Genomic DNA, 26,727 nt, shown 5'->3' with positions numbered 1-26,727 from the left:
CGAGTCAAGATCAAGAAAAAGTCCAAAAATAGATTTATTTGCGTGTCTTTCAAATATATTGATCAAATGTCAATGTTCAATCATGTAAAACATAATATGGGAACATTTAATAATTTCATCTTCCTAACACTTAAAGATGTCAAGAAAATATGAGTTTCAGTGCACTCTTAAACAAAAAAAATATACAATCCAATCAGTCTGTTCTTAGTGATTGTCTCTCAACATTTTAATTTATTTATTTTACCTACAAACCTTTCAAGTAAATAATCAGACTACAGCCCCCTCCCCCCTGCACAAATGACCCTCACTCTGACCGGTAACAATTCATCACTTGATATAATTTTTTATGGGGTGACTGTATAACTGACATGGTTTTTAAATGCTGGCGGTTGGGTTGATTTATATGTTTAATCTGACAATATTGAAGTATTTCATGAAACATTGAAAGGTTAGCTCGACACAATATTTAACACGTATAATCCTCAATACAATATAATCCTCAAAAGACATCGAATACAAAAAAAAGTACACCTCAAGTTACACGAGCAGTGGGAAAAGAAGCAAAGTGCAATTAAAATATAAGCTACTTATCGCTTAAAAAGATATTCTCTTCAACAAAGCTGCCCCGGGAAAAAAAAAAGGTTTTATTGCAAGCTTCTTATTCATATAAGTAAACATTATACACCCACATGTAAAGAATGATGAAGTCTGTGTGACAGAGACACTGACCAGCAGCTAATTCCATGCCTCTACTGAAGCCGTTTTAAAGAGACTTATTGCATTTTTGGCGACTTTTATTTCCTGTGATCATTATTATTTGTTTTACAGTTGGCAAGAATAAGGAACATTTGATAAGGGCACTACTACAGTTGCACACCTAAAAAAAACAAAAGATCAACTGAAATGAAATGTGATGTGATCCAGTAGTATGTTTAGCCTCCGCTGATGTGACCGCGATGACGACGACCAGCCACTTTATTGCCTGCAGTGGATGTAAAGAAATGTGGTTATAAACACATAACACCTGCCATTTTTTGTTTGATATAACAATGTTCGACTTTAGTTACCTGCATCCCTCTTCTGTACTCTGTGTGGAACTTGGAAAGAGTATGACCCTGGCAAACCGGGTGCTCCACGATCACCTGTGAACACAGAAAACTCTCAGAAAAACGTGCTTGCCTCAGTCACTCCACTAAAAGCATCACACTGAGTTGAAATGTACCCTTTTCTCCGTTGGGTCCTGGGTACCCTCTGTCCCCCCTTGGTCCAGGGCCTCCTGGAGGGCCGGGGATTGTGCCATACGCTGCGCAAGAGCAGAAGCACAGCTTGAGTCGTGATGAAGCAACATTTTCCAACTGCACTTACATAAGTCTGGTTTTCCGTTGCTTTAAGGTTTAACTGCGGATAATCATAACTCGGCATCCTCACTTCTGAAGAACTCCATGAGGTCAGCTGTGACGTTGCCATAGGCACCGATGACGCGGCTCTGACCGGGTGGTCCGACAGGGCCAGGTGGACCAGCGGGGCCTTGGATCGCTCTTAGATTTGCCCTCCAAGGACCCTCAACCAGATAGTCCTGCAGCAGGCCTTGATCTAGAGGAGGGTTGTTACATCAAAGTGTCACTTATCATCATCATCATTTCATCAGGAAAAAGAACTATGATCCCTTCAGTAAAAGGGGGGGTAATGGGGCTGTCAGACTTTGAAAACTCCTGATAACTCAAACAGAAATATCTACGCATGAAGGCTGTGATCAACTCACTCTTGATGTAGTCGGTAACTTTCACGGCGACGCTGGAGTAGTCCAGGAGCTCAGTCAGTCTGCTGACATCTGTATTTCTGCGCTCAGAGCTGTGTTGAGAGTCACCGTGAGAGAAGCTCTGGCTTTGTGCGTAGCCCTGGACGTAGCCCGGCTCTCCGCGATCTCCCTTCTGACCTCTCAGTCCCGGAGGCCCCGGAGGACCAACGATGGCACGGCGAACGGCGTCGCCTGAAAGATAAAGTTCATCTAAGACATCCGCACCAGTCTGTTCTCACGTCTTTCATGTATCTGCGTTGGATTTTTGGATCTTACTGGTCAGATACTCTTGAACTTCAGTGCGGATACTCTCCCGAGGGAAGTTTCCATTGTAGGAAACTGATCCACTGTAACTGCCTGGTGGTCCCTGTGGTCCTTGTGGACCAGGAGGGCCAGGAAGACCTCTGAAACTGGAACCTGAGAGAGATTCAAGTCGTCATTATTGTTATTGTCGTTCTAATTCTAATTCGTACAACATTATAGCAGTGGGATTAGCAAGATAGCTAGCTAACTAGCGAACAGCTAGGTCCACTAAACTAGCACCAATCACCATTCTATTTCTATGTGTAAAGATGAAAGAATATATATGTTGTGTTCTCTGATGTAGCTGTTGATATGTATCATGCATTTTAATAACTAAGAGCATGATATTAAGCAGTACATTTCAACCAGAAGACGGATGCAATGTTTTGTACTTCATCTATGGTGATTAATTTACTTAACTTTATGTTTAAAATACATTCAAATTTGTTTGGCTCTACATATAAATGTTTAATACTGTTTTCCCACTAATAACCTCTCAGGGAGGCAGCTATAATGATAATGAATGTTTTTCCTCTTCTAAGTGTAATTAATGCCATCATTTAACTTGAGGGTGCTGTAAATAATTTACACCGCATATAGTGATTCATGGATTGTAGGTTTTGGACCGTATTAAAACCACGTGGTTTTCTTTGTTGTAAGATGTAACATTATCATTAAATGACCCCTGCGGTGTGAATCTAAACCTCGGTTTATACAGTACGTCATGTTCATCCTCTCCGTCAGACTCACCCTGCAGGTAACGCTGAATATCCTCCATGCTATAGCCACGACCTCCCGACCCATACACAGTGGCAGTGGAGACTCCTGCCGGGCCCTGGGGTCCAGGAGGGCCAGGTTGCCCTTGAACACCCCGAGGACCAGGGGGACCTTGTTGTACGGCAGAGTTAATCCACGAGCGGAAGTCTGGATCTAAGCGGATGAAAATACACGACGGAGAAAAGATGAGGCGTGAGGGACAGCAACAAGAGAGTGTCTGTCAATGGGAAAACATTGACTTACTTCTTATCAGTGCAGAATAATCAATCGTAGCGGTAGTGAAGCCAGAGCCCCCTGCACCAGAAGGCCCAGCAGGACCAGGTGGCCCGGGCGGACCTCTAGCAATCCCTCTGTCTGAAAATGACAATAAGAGCAATTAGCTTTACTGAGTCCAGTCCAGGTCTACTTCCAAAGTTATTTATTACCGTTGTGCTTACCATTCATGATTTTGAACACATATATGGCTATGTCGTCTACACTGTGACCGCCTGAAATTCCTCCTGACGTCCCTGGTTGTCCTGCTGGTCCTTGTGGACCCGGTGGTCCTGACAAATATCTCCTCACATCTTCTCCTAAACAGATCACAGCAGAGAGACATCGTTTATCCCTCAAACTTTGTTTGTCTTCACAGTCAAACGAGTCGCTGTTAAAGAGTTGACAGAGACAGTAGAGTGCAGTGTGGATTATATTTGTATCTGATACCATTTGGCTCGGCCCAAGTACGTTTTGTACTTACTCTGAAGCATGGCGATGAGACCGCTGACCGTCAGGGACCCAGAGCCAGGTCCAGGCGGACCAGGTGGGCCTGGAGGACCCTGAGCACCAAGGCTAAGGCCTGAGCCAGAACCTAAAATCGCACAGCACATTTAACGGTGGCCCCCATTCTGTTATAACTATGCCCTATACGTACACATTCCCATCATTTAGTGTTATACACTCTGAGGAGAAGCTTAGGCTTACGTTGCAGGTATGCAATGACACGAACGGAGATATCATCCATAGAGCCTGAGAAGGTTCCAGGAATTCCTGGAGGCCCTGGTGGACCTGGAGGTCCTTGGACACTAGACTGTATGGTTCTACCTGCATGGAACAGATACAACATCATCATACCGTGTTCTATGTTCTGTGAGCACGTGACCTTGCTTCACAAAAATCTCTTACTTAGATAGTCACTGATGTATTGGCGCATCTCAGTAGATGAAGCGAAGGAGCCCGGCAGGCCTGGATGGCCAGGAGGACCTGCTGGCCCAGGAGGGCCTGTGGTGACCAAGCTGGAACCTGAGGTAAGAATGACATAGTAAAGACCCGAAAGGAAATACATATCTTAAGCTACTGTGAACTATTTGCGCTTTCACAAGATGAAAAACACTTGACTTTGTATTAATGTCAAGTTTAATTATGATTCTACCTCTTGAAAAGCCAGGAGATCCAGTGTCCCCTTAAAAGTAGGAACAAAGAAAGCATTATCATCATGTGATACATACAGTATTTACTATGAAACACAGACAATAAAACATTGACAGATTTTACAGATGTGCTGGTACCTTTAATCCCCTGTGGTCCAGGATTTCCAGGGAGTCCCGGTGGACCTGGTGGTCCAGCGATCAATTGTCCTGAACCATAGGTTGTCACTGTAAGGCAGAAATAGATATACAGTTACTATATATCACATATGTGCATTAAGCCTTTTAAAGTGTGGCACTCTAATTAAATTCTAATGTGGTTTTGTGTGATTTGTGTTCCGATGTTGACCTCTCTCAGAGCTTCCTGGTCTTCCTGGGGTACCCGGGACACCTGCCTGGCCTGGTTCACCTGAGATAGATGATGCCACTGTTATTTATGCTGGGAAGGATGTGATCACAGGGAGGCTAACAACTGATGAAAGAATGAGTGATTTAAAAAAAAACTGCACCATAATTAAAGAAAGACATTTACCTTGGTATCCTCTTGGTCCAGGAGAACCTTAAATAAAAAAGAGACGTTATAATAAAGTATTACTAAAACTAAAACAAGCTAACGGTCTTCACAAAAGACAATCACCTGTAGATCCTTTAGGCCCAGATGGTCCCGGTGGTCCTGGTTGTCCAGTATACATTGTTCCTGTAAGAAGAGCGGTGTTCCAACATTTTTCTTTTACTGCTAATTACAAATCAAAACAACATCAGGAGAGCACGTTCAGATTTTGGATCATACCAGAGCTGGATGCAAAGCCTGAGTCTCCTCTCTCTCCCTTAGGTCCTTGTCTTCCATAACCTTGAAATAAAGAATGGATGAGATTCACCAAGCACACAGTATGATCCACCTGTGGTCACCTGAGTCCATATTTGAAACTGTGGATTTTACAAACTTAAATACTTGCCTGTCGTACCTGGAGGCCCAGGCGGTCCTGGAGGTCCTTGTCTTGAATCTCCTAATGGAAATGGAAAAGTGACAGGTGATAAGAAGGCTATAGTCATTCTAAAACAAAGCCTACAAAATCATTAAAGATGATGTGTTTGATACGGCTGCAACAAAGCGTGTTGTGTTTTATTTACCTGGACGTCCAGGTTGACCCGGTTGACCCGGTGGGCCAGGTGGGCCAGGTTGTCCTGAACCTGCACTGCCACTGAACTGCCCTAAAGTACAAACATAAAAGACATAGTTTTGAGTAATGAACAGGCTAACAATCTAACTATAAAACAAGGAATCTCTGTCGGTCTATCTTTCTGTGTTCTTTGCATCTCATCGACTCTACCTCACACTTGATGGCCGTATTGCTGGACACGTTCAATATTAATAAACTTTGAATAAACAGGCACAGGGTTCTCTGTGTAGCAACAGGGACGGGGCTTCAGGGCAAACCACAGATGGCTCATTGACTGCAGCTCACTTTGGTTGCTGGAACATTGTAACTCAAAGCGACAGCCGGGCCGTTTTCAAGCTTTCACACCCCCGAAACACAATTGCAGCAAATTTTCAATCAGGGGTTATTTGGATAAAATGACCACATATTGGTTTATTTCTCATATGGAAATGTTAACACATAAAGTCACATTTTAATAGCTTTTATTAACAGTGCTCAAAGTAGTCCACTGAAGCAGAAGTACATCATAGAGATTACTGCATTAAAATGTTTATTACAAGAGAAGAGTGAAAGGGAGGCACTATCATCAACAGTCTTTTCAATATCTTCCCAAGTTTTTACTTGAGTATTTTTACAGTATAGATGATAGAAGATTTTGATCATACCAGTCAAGTATGGCTTCGGCATCAATACAGCTGAGTGTACCAAACTGGATTTTATTTCACGGGAACTCAACTTTCATTTGTAAGATGAAGATAGTGTTCTTATCTCAAAAGTTATATAGAAGTCACAATTGTATTCTGCAGATAAAGGTACACCACAGATGTGGCAGGTTATTTATGTCATCCAAAAAAAAAGTACTCACTTGAGCTTAGAGTCTCAGATCTTCTCACTGATATTCCTCCTTCTACCTGTTCTCCGGTATATCCCCTGTCACCTTTAGCACCTGTGAAAACAAAGGAAATGCAGCATCCGTGAGACTCTGATGGCTTCATATCTGATCTAAAAAGCTTCCTTTGGGAGCAGAAAGTGCAATGACCTACCAGGGTTGCCAGGCAGACCAGCAGGCCCAATGGGACCTGAGGAGGTAAATCAGAAAATATGTATATGGAAGTATTCATACTTGGATCGGCTCATTCAGGGCTAAAATGAAAGATACAGATTTTCTGAGCTGTCTAGGGTCAGACCTGATAATCCTGGAGGACCTGCAGGGCCGGGAGGACCAGCACGCCCAGGTGGTCCTGGGATGCCAATAGAGGTGGAGCCGGCTGGAAAATAAATAGAAGTGATGGTCAGACATCCACAAACTATAATCTATCAATCAATACGATATTAAAAATATACATCACAGTCTGTTACCTGCATTGATGATCCTTCCTGGTTCACCAGTTTCACCTAAAACAGACAGACACATGCTACATCAGATGCACAGATTAATGCCTCAAAACATGTGGTATTTTAGAGAGCATGCACTCTCTGCAGCAGATGGCCCTCAAGGCAGCTGACGTTTACAGTCTGTACCTTTAGCACCAGGTCTTCCTGGATTCCCCGGTATCCCTATTAGCAAGAGACAAGTACATTTTTAGTGTTGAAGGCATTAAAAGCCAAGAGGATTATTAATGAAATGCCACATAATTAATAATAATAAATCTACAATGCATGTTTATTATTATTATTATTATTATTATTATTATTATTATTATTATTATTATTATTATTAATAGTAGAGACCTACCTGGTGGTCCTTGAAGCCCAGGTAATCCTACAGAAGGGGTGATATCATAAATACATCTTATCATATCATCCACTTATGATAATATTGATGTAGTTGAAGACCCAGTTTCATAAGAGTGGCATCAGGCTCAGTTTACCTGCACCTGCAACATCTCCATGAGACCCAGCAGGACCTCTGAGTCCAGGGGGCCCGGCGGGTCCTTGGTCACCTGAGGGTCAAAAACACAGGAGTGCAATCGCCAATGATACGTGCTTGATATGAAAATAATATTCAAATAGATATCTCTAATGTTTATATGACTGATTTACCTCTAGATCCTTTCTGTCCATCGACTCCAGACAACCCTGTTATAAAAAGTAAAGAAACAATTATATATCAATTCCTAAGTAATTCTAAAAAACTTTTCTTGAAATAGCCATTTTATTTCCAGTATCTTTTACTCCTTAAATGAACCCTAAAAGAGGCTTTATATTTTATACGTATATTACTTATATTATACTTTAATTTACCACTTATATTGCAACTGCAGCACAGTAATGTCCCTTGGGAAAATAAAGTTTTATCATGTCTTATCTTTATGAGCAGACTCCTCTCTGCTGCCCCTTGGTGGTTTTTATTATGTAATAGTCTTGTTACTGCTTCATTGAAATCAATTGTATTGATTGAATTTTCTTTAACAGTAACAAGTTCAGGAAGGGATAACGATAACTGAAGTCCAAAGTTTAATTCTAAATAGCTGAAATAACTAATGTATACAATAAAAAAGCTTTGTGCTAAGCTAACCAGCTGCAGGCTGTAGCTTCATATTTAATGGACAGGCATGAGAGAGGTTTTAAACTTCTCATCTAGCTCTCGAATAAGCTCATTTTATAGTTCAGAAGCACAATGCCAAATTATTATCTGAGAATGTATCATGATTTATCTCGAGGTAAGAGAGCCCGTGACTCACCCATTGACCCCTTGGGTCCTCTCTCCCCAGCTTGCCCTTGCAGACCTTGTAAACCAGCATCACCTGAGGGGTACCACAACTGGATAAGAACACTTCACAGAGTATACAACATGCCAACCCAACAGCTTTGAATATAGTTTAATTCACAAAGCTTTGCTGACCTTTCACACCTCTGAGTCCTACGTCACCAGCTTCACCTAAAATAAACATTAATTAAACTAGGGTTAGAAACATTCACTGACCCCACAAGTGCTATAAAAACTAACAGTTACAACAAACCTTTAATTCCTTGGAATCCAGCAGACCCCCTATCACCTGAGTGAGAAGAGCAACTGTGAGTAACATAATAGTATATACAATAAACAGCCTATGCATCTCAGTGTATTTAGCAACGAACAACGTCCACATGTCCTACCTTTAGGCCCAGGAAGCCCTGCCTCACCACGGAAACCCTGAGAACCTGGTTGACGTGTAAAAACACAAATCATGTAAAACGGCAGGGCTGAAGTCAAGGCACTGCTAACAGTATTTTCAGTTGTTGGATGTTTCTGGAGTCACTGTAATGCTCCACATAAATGACAACCGTTAGAAACTGACCTGGTGCTCCAGGAAATCCAGGACTTCCAGCTGAGCCTAGATCATAGATCAATAATTATTAGAAAGGAAAAACACTGTTGAACAAGAGCATGATTGTTGAATTATACTAAAAGCTGCAATTAAATCACACCTTTTCTTTTTGATACTTTGACGCAACTTACAATAATAAATGAAATATTAATATGAAATATTTTAACTGTTAATGGTGCTACAGTGTGAACTATATATCAAAAATAATTGTTGTATGGTAGAAGAGATAAATCAATTAATTAAAGAAAAAAATTGAGAATGAGAAGCTGTGTTTTTGATACAGTGACAGACATTTAAATTATTGCATCAGGAAAGACAGGAGCAAAATATGTGCACTTGTACACATTATATTAAGTGTAACATTAAAACAGCACTAGATGAGTGTGTTCTTTCTGCATTTGATGTTTGAATTGCTTATCTTTTCTATTATAAATAGAGCAAAAGGATAGGCAGAGAAATTATGAGGTTTAGTTGGACAGTTTAAAGACACAAAACTTTTGCAATGCATTGGTGCTCCTGAAGCGGTGAATTAATGTTGTTGGTGTTTGTTATTAATAACCGAAAAAAAAAACATTTTCAGATCAAACATGCCCCACATGTATTCAAAGTCCATGATATTATTCACTGAACAATATGGAGGCTTGATTCATAATCTATCTCAATGCTGCCACCTGGTGCTGTTTGATGGCAATAACACACATGAGGCAATAACCTGTTACAGATGCACCTTTCGTCAGCAAGGACAGTAAACGGTATTTTATGTTACGAACACAATAAAAGGTTTTTTGAAGGGACAATGAAAAATGTTCGATGATCTCACCTTTTGGTCCATGATCCCCAGGAGTGCCTGCATAAACCATCATTATTATTAATATTATTGCTGTTGCTGTTATTATGTCTTTTAAAATGTTCTGCTCTGTTAAAATTACTGCCAGGAATCTGAAACATACCTCGATCACCTTTCGCTCCGAAGCCTGGGGGTCCTGCCTCACCTCTGGGGCCAGCCTGGCCCTCGCGACCCCTTATGCCTGGTGCCCCATCCAGTCCATGATCACCTGATCAGATATTTTATAGATACAAATGATTTTCTCACTGTTAATACGCTTAGCACCGTACTTGTATGATGATATTTGAATGGAAGCACTCTCTGCACCTGGACTTCCTCTCTGTCCTTTTGGACCCTCGTGTCCCATCGCACCTGGAGCCCCTGAGGTCAAAGGTCGCAGTCAGTAAAGTTAAGATGCCATGCAATAAAAAAACCAGAAAATACTGGTAATGACTAAATGAAAATATGAGTCATCATTCCTCACCTGGAATTCCAGGGAAACCAGAATCTCCTGTGATAAGTAAAACAAACATTTGATCATGTTGAAAGTCCATGAAGACAAACATGAAGAAATACAACAGACCAACAGAATCAAACTGAAAAAGATCTTGAGCAGTAAGTGATTTTCTTCCTGACCTTTAGATCCAGAGTCACCTGAAAAGAATAAAAAATATATATAAATAAACTTGATTTTTTTAATATACATATATATTCAGATTTTATGAAAGGAATACATTTTAATTTCACCTTTAGGTCCAGGCAGCCCTCTCTCTCCCTGCACTGATGATGTTAGAAAAGCTAGGGGAGAAAACATTGGTTCAATGAATGCCAGGTGTGTGCATTGATGTAGTCAGTATGTATAGTATGTGCAATACCTCGGTATGACTCTGAGTGCATTTCAGCCCGTAACATCTGCTGGATCATCATCTGAAGAGCAGCCTCTTTGTGTCCTCCACTGAAACTGGTACCACCAGCACTGCCAGTGCCACCACTGAAACTGGTACCAGTACTGCCCCCTCCACCAGCGCTGCCACTGTAACTGGTACCAGTACTGCCGCCTCTGCCAGTGCCACCACTGAAACTGGTACCAGTACTGCCACCTCCACCAGCACTGCCACTGAAACTGGTACCAGTACCAGTACTGCCGCCTCCGCCAGCACTGCCACTGTAACTGGTACCAGTACTGCCGCCTCCGCCAGTGCCACCACTGAAACTGGTGCCGGCACCTCCAGCATTGGCTCCGGTGGCCCCACTAGTCCCACTGGTGCCACCAGAAGCCCCTCCGATGCCGACGTCAATGCCATTTTCACCAGTAGAGCCTCCAGCACCAGCCGCAACCCCGATTTGTGTTCTTGAGCCCGAGGTTCCACCTCCACCTCCAGCGCCTATGTGTAGCGTGTTGTCAGTGCGGGTGTCACCTCCTGCTCCAGCACCTCCTGCTCCAGCCACCCCATAGGTGTTGATGGTATTGGAAGAAGAACCTGACAGCTTGCTGGTACGGGCAGAGGCCACCGAGGACTCAGTCTCTAAAGAAGCCACTCGACTTTTCAGCTTTCTCACGTCCTCAGCTGAGAAAGGGACGTCGACATTTGTTAAAACATACAAAGACCACAAGTTGAGGCAGTGATAAGATATTATTCTCAATCGCCAGTTTGATGAACTGTATTGTTTTCGAATACATCTCTGAAATGTGTCGAATGCAAAACAATCTCAATCTAATTTAATTGTTAATTATTTGTTTATCATTCGCTTTTATGTAAAGCACTTTGTGTTGCATTTATACATGAAACTGTGCTATACTAATACAGTGTATTATTCTTATAAAAGTATTGCACTTACAAACAAAATGTTCATAAGGGAAGTCACTTTTCCGATCTGAATGACTGCACATGAAGGCACCATTCTGACTCCAGGGTTAGAGGTCAGGGTGATTCTCAGGCAAGTTGTGGAGTTACAAGGAACATTGTATTTTATGACTTCTAGGCAGATTTTTGGATATTTATTTCCATTGGGCATACTGATAATGATTTCTTTGGAAAGTATGTTTATCGTGTCTGTATGTTCAGATTTGTCACTGAAAATAATCTCACAAATTCCAATAATGTGAGTTTTTGGGGTTTTTTTGACAAATGATAAAAATGAAGCTGAAAGCAGTAAATATAGTATACATATGTAGGCTTAGTGTGCAGGATTAACAGTATCAGATAAGCGTGTGAGTCAGGTAGAAACAGCTCAACAGGTTTTGATACACACTTACAAGTAAAATTAAGTATGTTAAATATACATCAAATCAGAGGTTGCCATCTCTTTTTTCCTTAGGTTGAGTCCACATCAACAACACTCTTACTGCAGAAAAACAAACTGGAGTCTCTGATGTCATCAAGCAACTATTTCTGGAGCTGCTCCACTGACAATGAATGCCAGACCAACTTTATGGCAGTGGGACAGTACCCACAGATCAGATTTCCTGGGAGAGGATTACATTTACTGCCCCACAGCTCGGAGCAACACTGTGAAATAATGCTCACTCGCCCGTAAAAGCTGGAACACACATTTTATTGCTTCAAAAGCAGTAACTCCCAGGCATTTCATTGCAGAGTAGCGTCAGAGAGTACGCCATGACTCCTAAGGTTTTTATCTTTGGGGAGAACTTTATTGTTCCCTGTAAAATCTCATTATGTTGTATAAGTCTTACCCAGTGCAATGAGCCCAAACAGGAGTCCGAGCAGGAGCAGGGAGAGGAGGAGGAGTCCCAGCAGCCATTTCCACCAGGAACAACATGAGTCAGAGCAGCAGCAGAACCCTCCTCCTCCTCCGAAGATGCCGCTGTCCCTGTGAATCTCTGTAGATGGCGGGTAAAGACTCAAAACCTCACTTTCATACACCAAAATATTCATCATCAATACAAAATACGTGCAATCAAAAATACCTGCGTAGGTGGCTTTGTCTTTCATTACAATGCCAGATGATCCATCTAATGAAGGAGTAAATAAAACATTACTTAATCGTCTATACAATCAAAGGATTTGTTTTGTTCTTGTTTTAAATGACTACTCACAGTAAGAGTTGCCCGTCTCAGACTTCAGTGGCGCCGTCTCACTGTAGCTTGAAATCAGTTTCTCCTTCTTTATTGAATCTCCTGATAGCGACCCTGAAAAAGTCAGAAATACTTAACAATACAAAACACTGCTTTTAGTTTGTATTTATTGAGTGGAACAAGCAAAAAAAAAAAAAAAAGTTTAAGAGTGAGGCAACACACGATCAAAATATTATGTGATATAACACAATTATTAACAACACAGAAAGGGTTTACCATCAAGACAACAAATAAACACTGGTAAAGATGGTACTTTATTTCCTGATCTGATTCTGAGACAATTCAGTGTTTCTCCAATAGGGGGCAATAAGCAGCTGACTCACCTCCTCCCATCTGAACGCTGCTGCTGGTGAATTGCTTCCCGCTGTCTTTAGCCAGTATGAGCATTTCTGCATCCCTCTTGGCTGGAACATTCTCCTTTTCAGAGATCAGGAACTTATAGTCCTTCTTATATGAATCATCAATGTGGGATCTAGTGGCTGCAACCACACAAAAAAAAGGTGTTGAGAATTGTTTTTGTCTATGATAACCTCTTTTTCATATTAACTACTGCGGACCTACTTGTAGAGAATCCAGTGCCAGTGACAACACCACCACTATTTGAGGAATTCTTCTGAACGCCATAACCTGTAAATACAAATACACAGAGATAAACAGGTAAGAAAGGTGCCATATCGTGTCATTTTTTAAAGCAAAATATTTCATAATGTCAAGGTATAGTGGAAACTATGAGAAGAAGCTGCCGTACCTCCTACGTTACCAGTTATGTTGCCTCCACTGGTGGTGAGCACACTCGTAGAAGTGGGAGCCAGATTATTCTGGAAGCCGTAAACTGGAGAATGCAGGGTTAAAATCATAATATCAGACACACATACACACAGGACGCACTTGAATATTCACAAAACCATCACCAAAGCATCTCTAAGTACACTACAACTAACAGGTAACGTTCAAGGGACATTCACCTGACAGGGACGAGGGTGATCCGAGCGCCGACGATCCTCCCGGCATGTTGTTGGTTCCGGACTGGTACGCGTAGCTGCTGGTGTTACCAGCAACCACCGTGGTGGAGGCGGAGGGCAGCGTCGAGGTGGACCAGGAGAAAGTAGGAAGCGTAGCATCCAGCGTGTCATACTGGGCTGATCTTACGCCGGTGTCATACTGGGCTGATCTTACACTGGTGTCATACTGGGCTGATCTTACGCCGGTGTCATACTGGGCAGATCTTACACCAGTGTCATACTGGGCTGATCTTACACCGGTGTCATACTGGGCAGATCTTACACCGGTGTCATACTGCCCTGATTTCAAACCAACGTCATACTGGCCAGATTTGACACCAGTATCATACTGCCCTGATTTCAGGGTAACGTCATAATGGCCTGATTTGACAACAGGAGCAAACTGTCCTGATTTCAGACCCACATCATACTGGCTGGATTTCACACCAGTATCATACTGGGCTGATTTTACACCAGTATCAAACTGGGCTGATTTTACACCAGTAACAAACTGCCCAGATGTCCCAACGGAATCATAAATGCCTGATGTGTCAATAGTGTGGAACCCGCCAGATCTCACACCGGAGCCAAATGACGTTGAACCTGCAGGAGAGAAAAGTATTTAAAAAAAAAATGTCATTCATAATAACATATATTCCTTATTTTGTCCCAAACAAATTCAAAAAGACACCGTATGTCTTTTTAATCGTGCAGCAGACGAAGTCGTTCAGGATTCTGAAAATACTACTGTTGGAATACTATAAAGTGTCTAAAACGAATTAATCTTCCAGAAAACTTGTCCCTCAGATATAATGCTAAGCTATGAAAGGCACAATCTGAGGTCATTTTAAAGCACATATCTTTGGGAGAGAGACGTGCGGTCTGTGCATGTAGAGTATGTGCATGTGTGTGACGCCGCTAAGGGAATGTACCCGACTGAGTGGCCACAGAGATGGTCTTGGTTTCCACGGTGGCCTTTTTAGGGACCGGCAGTGAGCTGGAGGAGCGAGTGGGGCTAACGCTGCAGGAGCGTCCCTTCAGCAGCTTCTTCACGTCATCCAGCTCCGTCCCTGCAAAAACAACAGGCACACAAACAATGCTCACCAACTGTAACACTGCAATTCATTTAAATTAGATTAGTCTGAAAGTCTGGATGTTGGAGTGTACACTTATTCAAGTACTGTGCTGTGATTCAGCAAAACTAAGGTACTTCTAATTTCTTGCTGCTTCTACGCCTTTAAATATATATTGTATATTGTATTACTTTTTACTCTATACCATTTACTGGACAAACATACTGAGCTGGAGGCAGAGAGTCATAACTACCGAACCAGGGGAATGGAGAATTTAAGGTTTTCAGGCTGGACAACAAACTCTGTAACAGAAAGGTTGTAAAGCTTGATTTTCAATAATACATTAACTTATTATAAAATGAATATATGTATGTGATTTAAAGGTAGCTTAACCACACCAAATCACATGTAATTCACTAGAGTCAAAAGCTGAGATGGAAGTTACAGTGAGTTAGCTTTAGCAGGAGTTGAGCTGGGTTTTCTCCATCATGATTGGATTTAGATAACGTTGCCAAACCCTGAGATGCCTAACAGCTGATCAGAGTTTGTTCAGTCAAGCCCAAGTTTGTTCACTCTGATTGAATGAAAACAGCCGTGATCAGTCTGATACCACAATTCACCATGGCAACAGGTGAATAAAAGGCAGAGCCACAAGTTTAATCTAGTGGATGTAGTGTTTACTGCATGTAGGTTATGTATGGACTGTGCATATTTTCTTAATGGATTATAAAGTGGTGGTTTATTTTTCATGTATTTGTTCTTAAATCTGATGGGACAAAACACAGGGCCAGCAAAGATGAAAAATATAGTTGAAGATTTTAAACTATATAGATAAAGGATATATAGACATGGTTGTAAGCTCACAATCTGATCCAGTAATAATATGTTTGGTGATTTGCACTTGAAAAGGTGCTGAGGTAAAAATACAATGGATTTTAAATTATAGACATCAATTTAGACATCAGCTCAACAGCATTCAGGGGCTTTATTTCAGTTACTTCAACAATAAAACACAATCAGACCACGTTCCCACACCCTCAGAAATATAAACAACATATTTTGCATAAAAAAATAATTTCAACTAGCGAATGGATGCAGGTAAGGCCTGCTTGCCAGTTTACCACGGTAACTGACCTAGAGTTGAAGTTACCTCTGACTGGAATTGAAAACCCAACGTTTCCCTCATCTCAGAGATAACTGACTCACATTATTCACTAGTTTTCTGGAGCAGGGCTCAAGTTTATTAGCTATCGTGCACTTTCAGAGCATGTGAGTCTCAGTTGTGCTCAACTTGCTAGCTAATGGCGGCCGCTCTCCTCCGAGGTAAACACGTTAGATCAGCATCATTGCTATTGTTTGCAATGTTTGAACTGTTCATGCTGCTCAGCCATCTCCATGTTGAAAGTCAGGTGTGGAGGCAATGTGTTCTGAATTCTGTCAGGTAGCAAAATAACTTTGAAAGTCTAACATTCATTATTTTGATCATGAAGACGTTCAAAATTAAAAAGTCAGAGTTGTCGAGGCTTCTCTCTCTCTTGGTTAATCTGAGTGTGGGTGTGCTCAATTACAGGAGTGGGAAAGACCCGTGGGAAGGTGTGTATGTTATTATTTTTGTTTTAGTATTTAAGCGCCATAAAAATAACGTTTTATTCTGATGATTTATGGCTGTATTTACAAGCAGCAATTACTATTTGTCAGGCGTGTGAGATCTGTTAGCCTCGGTACGTCGAGGGGCACAATTAAGCGGTTTGACCTGGGAATGGTGGCAAAGCGGCATCCAAAGATTTACTGAGTAAAAATGTGCATTAAATAAAAGCAGTTACGCATTTTAGTCAGCAGGGGGAGCAATCAGTGTCCGTAAATCTCTCCACTGTTTGGCTTTAAATGGGTGGTTGCTTTAAACAGTGAGTCATGTGTGCCATTGTTGCCACCACAAATCTGCCCCTTCACTTCTTCCCCACATGAACACAATGCAAACAAACCCATGATTCTCATCGTGTGAATCCCACGCTTTTCTCTGTGCTTCTAAACTGTACACCTCCTGTCTGGGGGAACTGCACATGTGTTACTAATTGAGATTTCATGGACGTAAACATGCATGTCAGAGGTGGACGGGAAGGAATGTCCTTTTGAATTGTCAAAGAATTTGACGATTCAAAAAAGTAGCTTGCACTAAAGTGACCCCGCAGAAACAAACTCTTTCTCTGTCCGTATGGTTCTTTGAATGAACACACTGGAATAAAGATGCTCTGTTGCTTTATGAGGAGTTACATAACCAACAGCAAATGGATCAATGTGTCTCAAGTGGTCTTACATCTGCTCGCAGAGGGGGAGGCACTCTGTAATCTGGCTCTGATCTCGCTCTCTGGAAGAAAAGAAAAATCACACACACACACACACACAATGGGCAAATAAATCTTGACTCAATTAAAAAAAAGCTACACCAGGTCACTCAGTGTCAGATGGTGCAGAAATAAAAAGGGGAAAAAAGAAATACCTCTGCTTTCACTTCTCCCTCTTGCGGAGCCGGAGCCTGGACGCAAGAAAACACACAGAAAAAAAAACATAAACAGTCACACAGAAATATCATGAAGCTGAAAAAATATTGTCTTATCAGAAAACATATAATCCCATACAACTGTCACTCTCACTTACAATAGATCCCATAATCTTTGCGTGTAAACTCCGGAGAGGAATTGCCACTGGAACTTCCTAGAAAAGAAAGCACAATGGCAGCAGAGACATTAATAGCACCCTCATGCACAACCGTTTCCTTAACTTTTCAAACTTCTGTTTCAGGCACTCCTCATGCCAACTCGTTTTATTAACAGGACCTCACCGTCATAACCTCCTGAGTGGCTGGATAGGATCTTACTCTCCTGGAAAGCTGGCGACAGGCCTCCTGATGAGCCAGCAGTCTGCCCTCTCCTGGCACCGCCCGACGAGCTGGACCTGACCTTTGACACCGAGCTTACATGATAACTGCCGCCGCCTCTGCTGCTGCTGCCGCCACCTCCTCCTCCTCCTCCTCCTCCTCCTGATCCTCCGAACCCATCTCCGCCTATGAAGAGCCCTCCTCCATCACCTCCTCCTGAGGAGTCTCCTCCTAGGTACACTCCTGAGGAGGAGCTGTAATTGCTGGTATTTACACCTACAGAGGCTGGAGGGACAATGCATGCAAGTTATTTTGGATTTCCTGCAACAGGATCATGGAAAGATCTACAAATTGAGCATAAGAAATTAGAGGAAGCTATGGGCAGTGGTGGAGGGATTATTCAGATAATTGACTTAAGTAAAAGTACTAATGCCACACAAATACTCCATTCGTATAGTATAATAAAGAAATGTATGTTAAGTATCAGAAGTATTCATTTCAGAACAATGACCCATGTGGCTGTTATATTATTCATCATTTGTTTCCATTTTTGCATGAAAACCGACTTAACAGATCATCAACACAGTCTCAATTAATTTACTGTCAGTGGACTAATTGGTTAATCAATGAATTGTGTGCAGGTGTACTGATGGGTGGTTTACTCTATAACAATTACAACCCCCCTAATCAATGTTGTATATAGAAATATTCATGTTTTCAGGAAGCTGTAGCTATATAGCCAAATAAATGTAGTTGAGTAAAAAGTAACCAGAAGTCTTTAAAAAAATGCAAGGGATGTGAAACGGAACAAAAAGTGAACACTTCTCTTTCTCTATACTGGGGGTTTAAAAATACAGCTTTCCGGATCCCAAAACCCACTACTTCCAAATTTTGGATCTTGAGTGGAAATGTGCTCTCACATGAGGAGAAATAAGTTCCACTGCTGTTCTGGGTTAAGACATTCTTCTCCAAGCCCAGCCCTCCAGCACTGCTGGACATATTCCTGTGATTTGATCCGCTGGTTCCCTCTAGCAACGAGAAGACACACAGCAAAACAAGGAGAAGCCGTTACTCACCGGGGTACTTCCTTCAGCTATACTTATTGTATTATGTGTTTCTAATTAAAGCGAGCATGACTGGAAGGAAGACACACTCACTCGGTGGTAGAGATGTCAGTCTGGTCGTGGAGGCGTGGATCGTTTCTGTCACAACTGAGCATATACAAGAAATAGCATGATTACGGTTTTATCCTGAGAGTTATCTGCAGGTGTTGACTGTAAGTGAGTGACTGGCAAGGTGATGATTTTGAGGCTTAATGTGACTTGGATGGATAGACTGTGTTGACGGATTAGCCGCCAGTGCGGCGCTGCAGTAAAACTTTCAGTGACACTTTCTAACATGGCCTCTTTTATGCAAAAATTAGCAGCTTTATTAATGGATAACAAATAATTTAATGATAAGGCTTAATGCATCAGTTATACGCCATTAATAAGAATGTTTTGGCAGAACTGGAGGAGGATTACGTTGCTTTGTCTTTTTTAATTCTTTAGTTCATCGGGAGGACCGTTTTAAATATTTTTAATAAAAGGTTATTAACATTTACAAGTACATACTTAATGGACATATAGTAGTAGTAATAGTATCATCATTAAACTAACCCCTATTAGTCAGAGGGAGACCTGCAGCCTCTGATGATGACTTACTCACAGGTATAACTAGTCATTACTTGACTGTTAATGACTCACCAGTCATAAAAGTGGTCATCAAAAGGCTAATAACTCTTAAATACCGCATTATTGCCTATTAGTAAGTTATTCACTAAATATTTAACAGCCATTATATCAAACAATAAAACAAACAATTATGTCTGATATATTAATCTTTTCAGAGTGTCACAGCTTTGATTTTTACAGGCACGCCTTTTTGGGGATTGCTTTGTTGTTATCATGTCATGTAAGTATGGAATAACAGCTGCTATGAAAATTCCCCAGGAAGTTGTTCTTTGTGCTCAGATTTGTTTTGATTGTTAAACTTACATGTTCAAGGTCAATAATGAACCTTCATCCTAAATTTGGAAGGGGTGGTTTATGTGTCTGACCCTTTATTCTCATAATCAGAGGCAGTTAAACTAATATAATTCCTTTTATACATTTTATGTAAATCACGTTGTATTTACAATGAAGTGGGTGCAGGTCATTAATACTAATATAACACTCTTCTTCCACCAGGAGGCAGCTTGTTCTCCAGCTGAAAGCCTGTCGAATTTTAACAATTACAGATCGTTTAAATTCCATTTCAGTTTCACGCTCCCTCCTTGCTCCTTCCTATCTTCCTCCTCATTCTCCTTCCTTTTAGGGACGTTGGTCTGTTTCAGAGTCAAGGTTAAAAACCAAAGGTGATCATGCTTTTGCTGCTGTTGCGCCATGACTTTGAAACAATCTCCAACAAAGTCCCAGAGAAGCCAAATCAGTGCATTAACATCATCTTAAACTATTGTGTCCAAACCACATGATCCTGTCTCTCTTTTCCTTTTCCTCTCTAAGCCTTTCAATTTTCTGTGAAGCACTTTTTAACGAACTGTTATGGAAAGAAAATGTAACTAACTTTTTTAAGTGACAAGAGAAGAACATTAAGCCAACAGGATTGCTGATTATATGTTTTTCTCAGCGTCAAACATATAATCAGGCGTTCCTTGGCCTCGCCACCCTCCATGTCAAAAGTCATCGGGCCAAGACGAGCTGTCCTTTTACATTCAGTTATGACTCCTGGAGGAAAACCCGGAGGATGACTTACAACCTGAGAGCGAGGAACAGAAATGGAAACCGACACCAGTGAAGGCATGCCACAGTGTTAAAGATAGTAAGCACCCAAAATAGGAGAAACAAAAGCATCACCTACGAGAATAAGTGGGAAAGTGTTTTGAGATCTTTAGTGTCACGGTGCCGCGATGAGATCTGTTTTGTTTTTGGAAAAACCCAACGTAAACAATCTATTTATCTCGCAGCGTTAACGGTGTACTCGTTACAAAACTTCATATATAAATTCACATTCAGATTCTCACCCGTTTCTTCTGACAAGCCTCCTGAGAAGTCCATCTGCCTTGTTAACTCGTCCATCCCATTTTATCTGGTGAGATGATGATAAACGTTGACCACAGCCATGTGTATACTATGCCAACTGTTGTTAAAAGTCTGTTTAATCCTGGACTTGTACCTGTGGTTTCAATGGAATCTTAACAAACATTTGTTGGGAAAAGGAGCAAAAATGCCAAATGCTATATTGGAGTTAAAGACCAGACCTTTTGTATTTAATAGTCGCTGCGCTGAAGACAGAAAACTGCCATCAGTCATATGATCATATTTTAAAAACAATAATATCATATCTCCGTCAACAATTTCCCCTTGAACATCTCGTTTTTATCTTGATTGAAGCAGAGATTCTGCAGTAAGCCCAAGATAGATCAGGTATGAGACATCACATCTGTATTTAAAATGAGTACCTAACTTCCCACACGTGTTTAAATATCATGTGAATAGATACCATTATAAAGGCCCAGGAGCTATGAAGTATCATCTACAGATTTGAATAGACTTTGTATTCACATTGTGTCTTTGAAGACTTACAAAAGAACAACAGAGGCCAGTGGATAACTGTACAGCCCTGAAAGACCATCCTCTCACCACACCCTACAGCCAAGGACATTTATCAACTCTTTTGTCATTTACTGCACAGATATCACATTTAGAAATGTCAAAAAAGGAGAAACACTCCAAAGGATGCTATTTGTTTGTAGCATATACAGGACAATATTTCCATTTTCTTACAGCTCTGAGAAAAGTGAAAGTCAATAAACCAATATTTCTCAATCCATCTACTCTTTCTTTGTTTGCATTAAAGCTACAATAATCAGTATTGTATCCTGCGACAGATCTGGTCGGCAAATACACAAGGCTGATGTCACATAAAGCTGGTGCTCCAGCTCTGTCAGGTCCTGTAATATATTTAGAGGGATGCAAATAGCACGGCAAAAATACATGTAAAACTATCCTGAGATCACTATAACAGACTAATTCTATAGATACCACAGGAAGAAAACTGATCCCAAACCCCCCTACTGGGCTTTCCAGACAAGCTAAGAAGTACTAGTTTGTTTTTCTTTTTAAATGGGAATATAGAGGACTTGGTGGAATCCCATCCTTCAAATCCTATAACTGTAAAGCAAAGAATAAGAGTTCAACAGCCAATCACCAAAATCCCAGTGCAGTTAGTTAGTGCAGAGATGCAACAGCCAGGTGGGAAAACACCCAGACCCTCCAGCATAAACAACTTTATATACTTTATATATAAAGTCCCGCGGTTATTCCAGTGTATAGTATGTTGTTAAAAATCCATACCTTCAGCCAGCTCGGACAACAAACAATTAAATCCCGATGCGTCTCAAGATGGATCGACTGATACCATCCACGGGGGAGATAATGTGTTTATATGAAGTTGACGCGCCGTGGTGGGATGTTCTTAAAGTCCTCGGTCCTTTTGTGCACTTTTTTTTTTTTTTTTGCTCAACTTTCCCAGGCAAGTCAAAACAGAGATTTTAGGCACCGCTCCCAGCCGCGCCCATCAGCGCTGGAGCTTGGCAGACAGGTGTAGAAACGGCACGAAAAGCTGAGTTTAAAAAGGACGAAGAAGAAAGAAAAAACAGCGCCTGAGGGAACCAATTAACTTGACTCACCTCTGCAGACAGATAGTCGACTGTGAAAGAGAAAAGCGGTGAACCCCTCCTCCTCCTCCTCCTCCTCCTGCTGCTGCTGCTGCTTGTCGAGTCGCCACTTTTCGAAACTGGCAAAGTTTTGTTAGGAGTTGGAAAGGAGTGATTTGGGAGGAGTTTCTTTCTTTCTTTCTTTCTTTCTTTCTTTCTTTCTTTCTTTCTTTCTTTCTTTCGATCGCGCACGTGCCACCATCTCGGGGTTCTGCTGATTTATCTTATGCAACAAATCCATCCCGTTGCAGCTGAGACACATCTGGTGCACACATTGGAACAGAACATTTAAATTTAGTCTATTAGGCACACATAAACAATATTTTACCACACATCCACACATGTTCTGTGAAAAGAGTCAATATACACGCTCAAGGCATTTTAACTGACTTCCACAAATCAGCATGTTTGTGCAGCTGTTGAGGGATCAGCCCCCCATGTGCACTGTTTTCAACTCTTTTATCACAATAAAAGTTCCCTATCCATCCATATTTGCATTCAGGCAATTTTGAGCCAAATAGGATGCTTTATTATTCCTGGCAGTCGCAAGCACCACTAGGATCCTTCACCCACCACACCCTGTGTAGACATCCACCCACCCTGCATGACTCACATCGAGCATGACTCCAATCTGCTCAAATGATGGAAAACAAATGGCCCCAAGGACAGTGTAACGGGGGAGGAACTGCTCCACTCACATCTCTGTGCAAGCTTGAATAATACCATAACGGAAAGGGGCTGGTTTATACAACCGAGTCCAGGATGGTGAAAAAAGGAGTTGACTGGCCTGTGCAGCCCTTTTTCTTTGCTGAAACACACTCATGTTTGTGTTGAGGATAGCAGCCTCTCCACATAAGGGCTCATAAGAAGAAGACAGCGGTTTTAAAGGTGCCCAAATTAGGTTTACAGGGAGTGTGTTACATAGCGAAGAACTTCATCATTCAAGGTTTATCAAGATAATGTGACATGATCGCCAGCATGATTCACTGTGAAAGTGAATCTTGACAGAAGGGTGCTGTAAAGAAACCTCAAGTGAACCAGAAAATCTCACTCATTGTGCAACAATGCAAGAACTGATGGAATAGATCTTATGTTGCTTTTCGCCATGACTGTGGGTCATGAAGGAATAGCTTAATTTGATTGCAGTGTCTGCTGAAACCTCCTACAGGCATCGTTTCTCTCCTGTCAAACAGCATTTGCTCTGTGTTAACTACAAAACACGATATATAGGAAAAGTTAACAGAAGCTTGACTTTGAAGAGGTATTTTGGATGTTGGGATTTTTAAGCTGAGGTTCATCTTTTCATGGATGTCACACTTTGTTCTACTTTAAGGCGTTAAACCTCTCTGGTAAAATCTCTGCTCAGGAAGAAAGAACAACAGATAATAAGTTCCAGGGTGCACTCCGTGTGTGGTCTTACAAAGGAGGGGAAGCATGAGACCTCAGTGGAATTTAACTAGATTTATTTACTTGGCTTAAAGAAAGTGATATCGGGACATTTTTTGCAGAGAGCGTCTAACAATTAATTTCAAGTTTTGATTTATATGGTCATGCAAGGGATATTCAGAAGGCATCCACGAGAACAATGATTGGTCTGTTGTAGGTCAAACTGCCATTTTGAAAGCACGTTTTAGGCCTTTTTTCACTGCAGACATTTCAGTGTTACACTAGGAAAAGCATAAATAATGAATTGAATGATGACTGAATTCCATTTAACTGCTCCAGTTCAGTCATACTGTTGTGGTTTACTGCTGCATCTGTAACGTTATCCGAATCAGAATGCTTTATTAGTCCCTCAGGATTTGTGGCCATGCCTTATAGACAGGCCATGTCAAATTATATTCTTGTAAACTTTATATTATTCAGATTTTATTATCATATATGAACCTGCAAATAGAAAGTGTTAGCATGAGGCATTGGTACCACATAAAATTCAGATTTCCAAAAGACGTAGCAGATAAAGTAGGTTATCAACAGGAAATACAAAACCTACATACCCAGAATACAAAATATTGTTTCGGCTAGTGACGCCTCTGCATTTTGTTCACCATGGCACATGGGACGATCACATCTCCTCCACTAACAAAGGAACTCCAGAGAAAGGGGGGGAACGCTGATGTGCTTTATACTGAATTTAAGACAATCAGTGCCTCACAATATATTCCCCAACTACAGGACAGAACCATATTACGATAGAGGTAAAGGGGGCAATACTGCTGAACCATATCCTGAGAGGAATTAACAAACACAACATGTGGCCTTATTCATGAGTTCTCAGCATACACACCTGCATTCGATGAAAGAGCTGGCATCCTCACTCAGTGTCTCACATAGCCTCTAGATTCTATAAACCCACATTGCTGCAGTTGCCGTGCTGAGGAGCAAACACAATATTTCATGTCAAATATTCAAAAGGTAAAAAAGAACAGTAAACGGTCGCCTGACTCATACGCAGTAATTATCTTCAATCCCCAGCCCTTGGAGATTCATCCATATAAAATGTTAAAAATCCCCATTCCCTGGGGTGTGTTATATCAAACTGCCAAGTATTTATGCTCAAGTCGAGGCAAGATCACGTTTCACACCTTTCTTCTCCGGGCTACAGAAAAACAGAATAAAAAAAAACAAGATATTGGGACTCAAACCTAAGTCCAACAAAGGATTAATACATCCAGACAAAATAGGAGTTTGGAATAAATCCCTGAATCGATGAGAAGAGATGGATCATAATACCCTTGGAAAAGTCAAGTAACTGCTTTGAACCCCAAGCTCACAACAAAATAAACCACTTTTATGATTTTACTATTAATACTGTTTTCTGTTTTCTAATCATTTATTTTTATTTAAGCATTTTAATTATAATTTACTGTATAATTACTATTATTATTGTTGTTGTTGTAGATGATGGAACATTTCGTGTATTACGTATGAAGAACAACCATGGAAATATTGGGTTTAGTGGTTCAAGCGCTGTAGCCAGCTCCCAGCCAGTTCCCATTACCGTAAAGGACCCTGGGAGCTGTAGTGTAGCCTGCAACACTCCACTACTGTAGTGTAGCCAGCAACGCTACAGTTCCCAAGGTCCTTTACGGTAAGACGTCATCAGATTCTGCCCAATCGTTGACTTCGGAGGTTTTCTTGAGCCGTAAAAACACAACAGAAGATCGCGTTCCCCGTTTAGAAGTCAGCGTTTAGTGAAAAACCTGTTGTTTGCTCATGACATTAGTTAGCGCGAAAGTGTCCGTCAATACGTTTAGTTCAGTGTTCCATAGTTTGTTTGTTTTTACGTGTTTGTTAATGGCGAGAAGCTAAGCTAACACTCGTTAGGGTAACTAAATAACGTTTCCCTAAAGTGGCTGTAAAGTAAACTTCACAGATGGAGATCACTCCCAAATCAGCCAAATTAAAATCCGAGTATCCTTCACCTTGTAATTCAGCGGAGTCAAGCCCATGTGAATACAAAGAGCAGAAGGTAGGCTCAATACGTTTCTGCTAGCATGTTACTAATAAGGTAACATTAGTGTTAGCTGGCTAATATCACGTCAAAATGATTAAACTTTATTATCAAATCTGCTGTCTGCGTGTATTATACGTCCTGTCATTCACTCACTGTCGTCTCCGCATCACCACAAGCTGAGTTCATCCCTGAGGGAGAGGTTGAAGAGAACAAGACGCCACTTCACCTCGCCCTCCTCTGTGGCCAAACGCCTTTGTGTTGATGAAGATGAGGAGGAGGATGGCCAACGTGTTTCAGCAGGTTCCCTGGAGACTGTTAACAACCCTCCGCCGATCGTGCCCAATGTTGACGTAAACAGAGATGGAGAGAGAACGGGGAGTGAAAGGTTTTCTGGACCCATTCCCGAACCAACACCTCCACCCTTCAGAGATTTTACACAACAACGAAACCAACTAAGGAAGGAGGTTAAAGACAAGATGGAGACTCTACGCAGACTCAAGATGGTTAAAATGTACCGGAGCAAGGTATCCGCTACCTTTTAATATATGTGGGTTGCCCCAAACATGAACATGTACATTTATTTTTGCTTAACTAGACTGAAAGTGATGATTTTATATGACACATTCCCTGTCTTTTGTCCCTAGAATGATCTAACACAGCTCCAAACCTTGATTGACAAGTGGAGGAGTTGTGCTCAGGCTGCACTCTATGAGCTCCAGTCAGATGTCCCCGTAGACGGACGCAAAGCCAGCCTATCGGGGCTTATTGACCTCTTTGGTCTGGATGATGCCATCCTGCACTTCGACCGAACAGAGGAGGACTTCGCTACCTGATAAACATGCTTTAAAAAAATGACATTTCAAATATCCAGAGTTAATTGTTTTAATTGT

The 26,727-nt window shown here is 41.3% G+C and overlaps 2 protein-coding genes across 2 annotated transcripts; one reads left to right on the top strand and one right to left on the bottom strand.

Annotated features, from left to right (window-relative positions):
- Positions 1 to 16: 16 nt before the first annotated feature.
- col17a1b (collagen, type XVII, alpha 1b) lies at positions 17 to 20,750 on the bottom strand. The gene is made up of 55 exons (XM_084021297.1): positions 20,686 to 20,750; positions 18,782 to 18,835; positions 18,545 to 18,652; positions 17,589 to 17,909; positions 17,405 to 17,461; positions 17,247 to 17,282; positions 17,064 to 17,114; positions 14,609 to 14,746; positions 13,641 to 14,279; positions 13,424 to 13,507; positions 13,237 to 13,302; positions 12,999 to 13,154; positions 12,637 to 12,729; positions 12,508 to 12,552; positions 12,274 to 12,420; positions 10,454 to 11,146; positions 10,326 to 10,376; positions 10,215 to 10,232; positions 10,063 to 10,089; positions 9,906 to 9,959; positions 9,703 to 9,807; positions 9,573 to 9,599; positions 8,723 to 8,758; positions 8,541 to 8,585; positions 8,405 to 8,440; positions 8,287 to 8,322; positions 8,126 to 8,188; positions 7,485 to 7,520; positions 7,313 to 7,384; positions 7,177 to 7,203; positions 6,963 to 6,998; positions 6,801 to 6,836; positions 6,629 to 6,709; positions 6,485 to 6,520; positions 6,307 to 6,387; positions 5,413 to 5,493; positions 5,238 to 5,288; positions 5,072 to 5,131; positions 4,919 to 4,978; positions 4,814 to 4,840; positions 4,631 to 4,690; positions 4,423 to 4,509; positions 4,287 to 4,316; positions 4,040 to 4,156; positions 3,839 to 3,958; positions 3,615 to 3,725; positions 3,316 to 3,450; positions 3,122 to 3,232; positions 2,852 to 3,031; positions 2,075 to 2,215; positions 1,763 to 1,990; positions 1,429 to 1,593; positions 1,223 to 1,303; positions 1,068 to 1,142; positions 17 to 982 (listed from the first exon to the last, which is right to left on the bottom strand). The coding sequence occupies exons 1-55, from the start codon at positions 20,738 to 20,740 to the stop codon at positions 933 to 935; spliced, it is 5,616 nt and encodes a 1,871-aa protein (XP_083877423.1). The 5' UTR covers positions 20,741 to 20,750; the 3' UTR covers positions 17 to 932.
- Positions 20,751 to 25,518: 4,768 nt separating this feature from the next.
- Positions 25,519 to 26,725, top strand: sfr1 (SWI5-dependent homologous recombination repair protein 1). Its single transcript, XM_084021848.1, has 3 exons — positions 25,519 to 25,852; positions 26,014 to 26,361; positions 26,482 to 26,725. Exons 1-3 carry the CDS (start codon positions 25,757 to 25,759, stop codon positions 26,668 to 26,670), a joined length of 633 nt encoding a protein of 210 aa, XP_083877974.1. The 5' UTR covers positions 25,519 to 25,756; the 3' UTR covers positions 26,671 to 26,725.
- The last annotated feature ends 2 nt before the right edge of the window (positions 26,726 to 26,727 follow it).

Source organism: Eutrigla gurnardus, assembly GCF_963514095.1.
Source record: "Eutrigla gurnardus genome assembly, chromosome: 11".
NCBI lineage: Eukaryota > Metazoa > Chordata > Actinopteri > Perciformes > Triglidae > Eutrigla > Eutrigla gurnardus.
The sequence above is the reverse complement of the archived record's forward strand: the minus strand, read 5'-3'. Positions and strand labels throughout refer to the sequence as shown.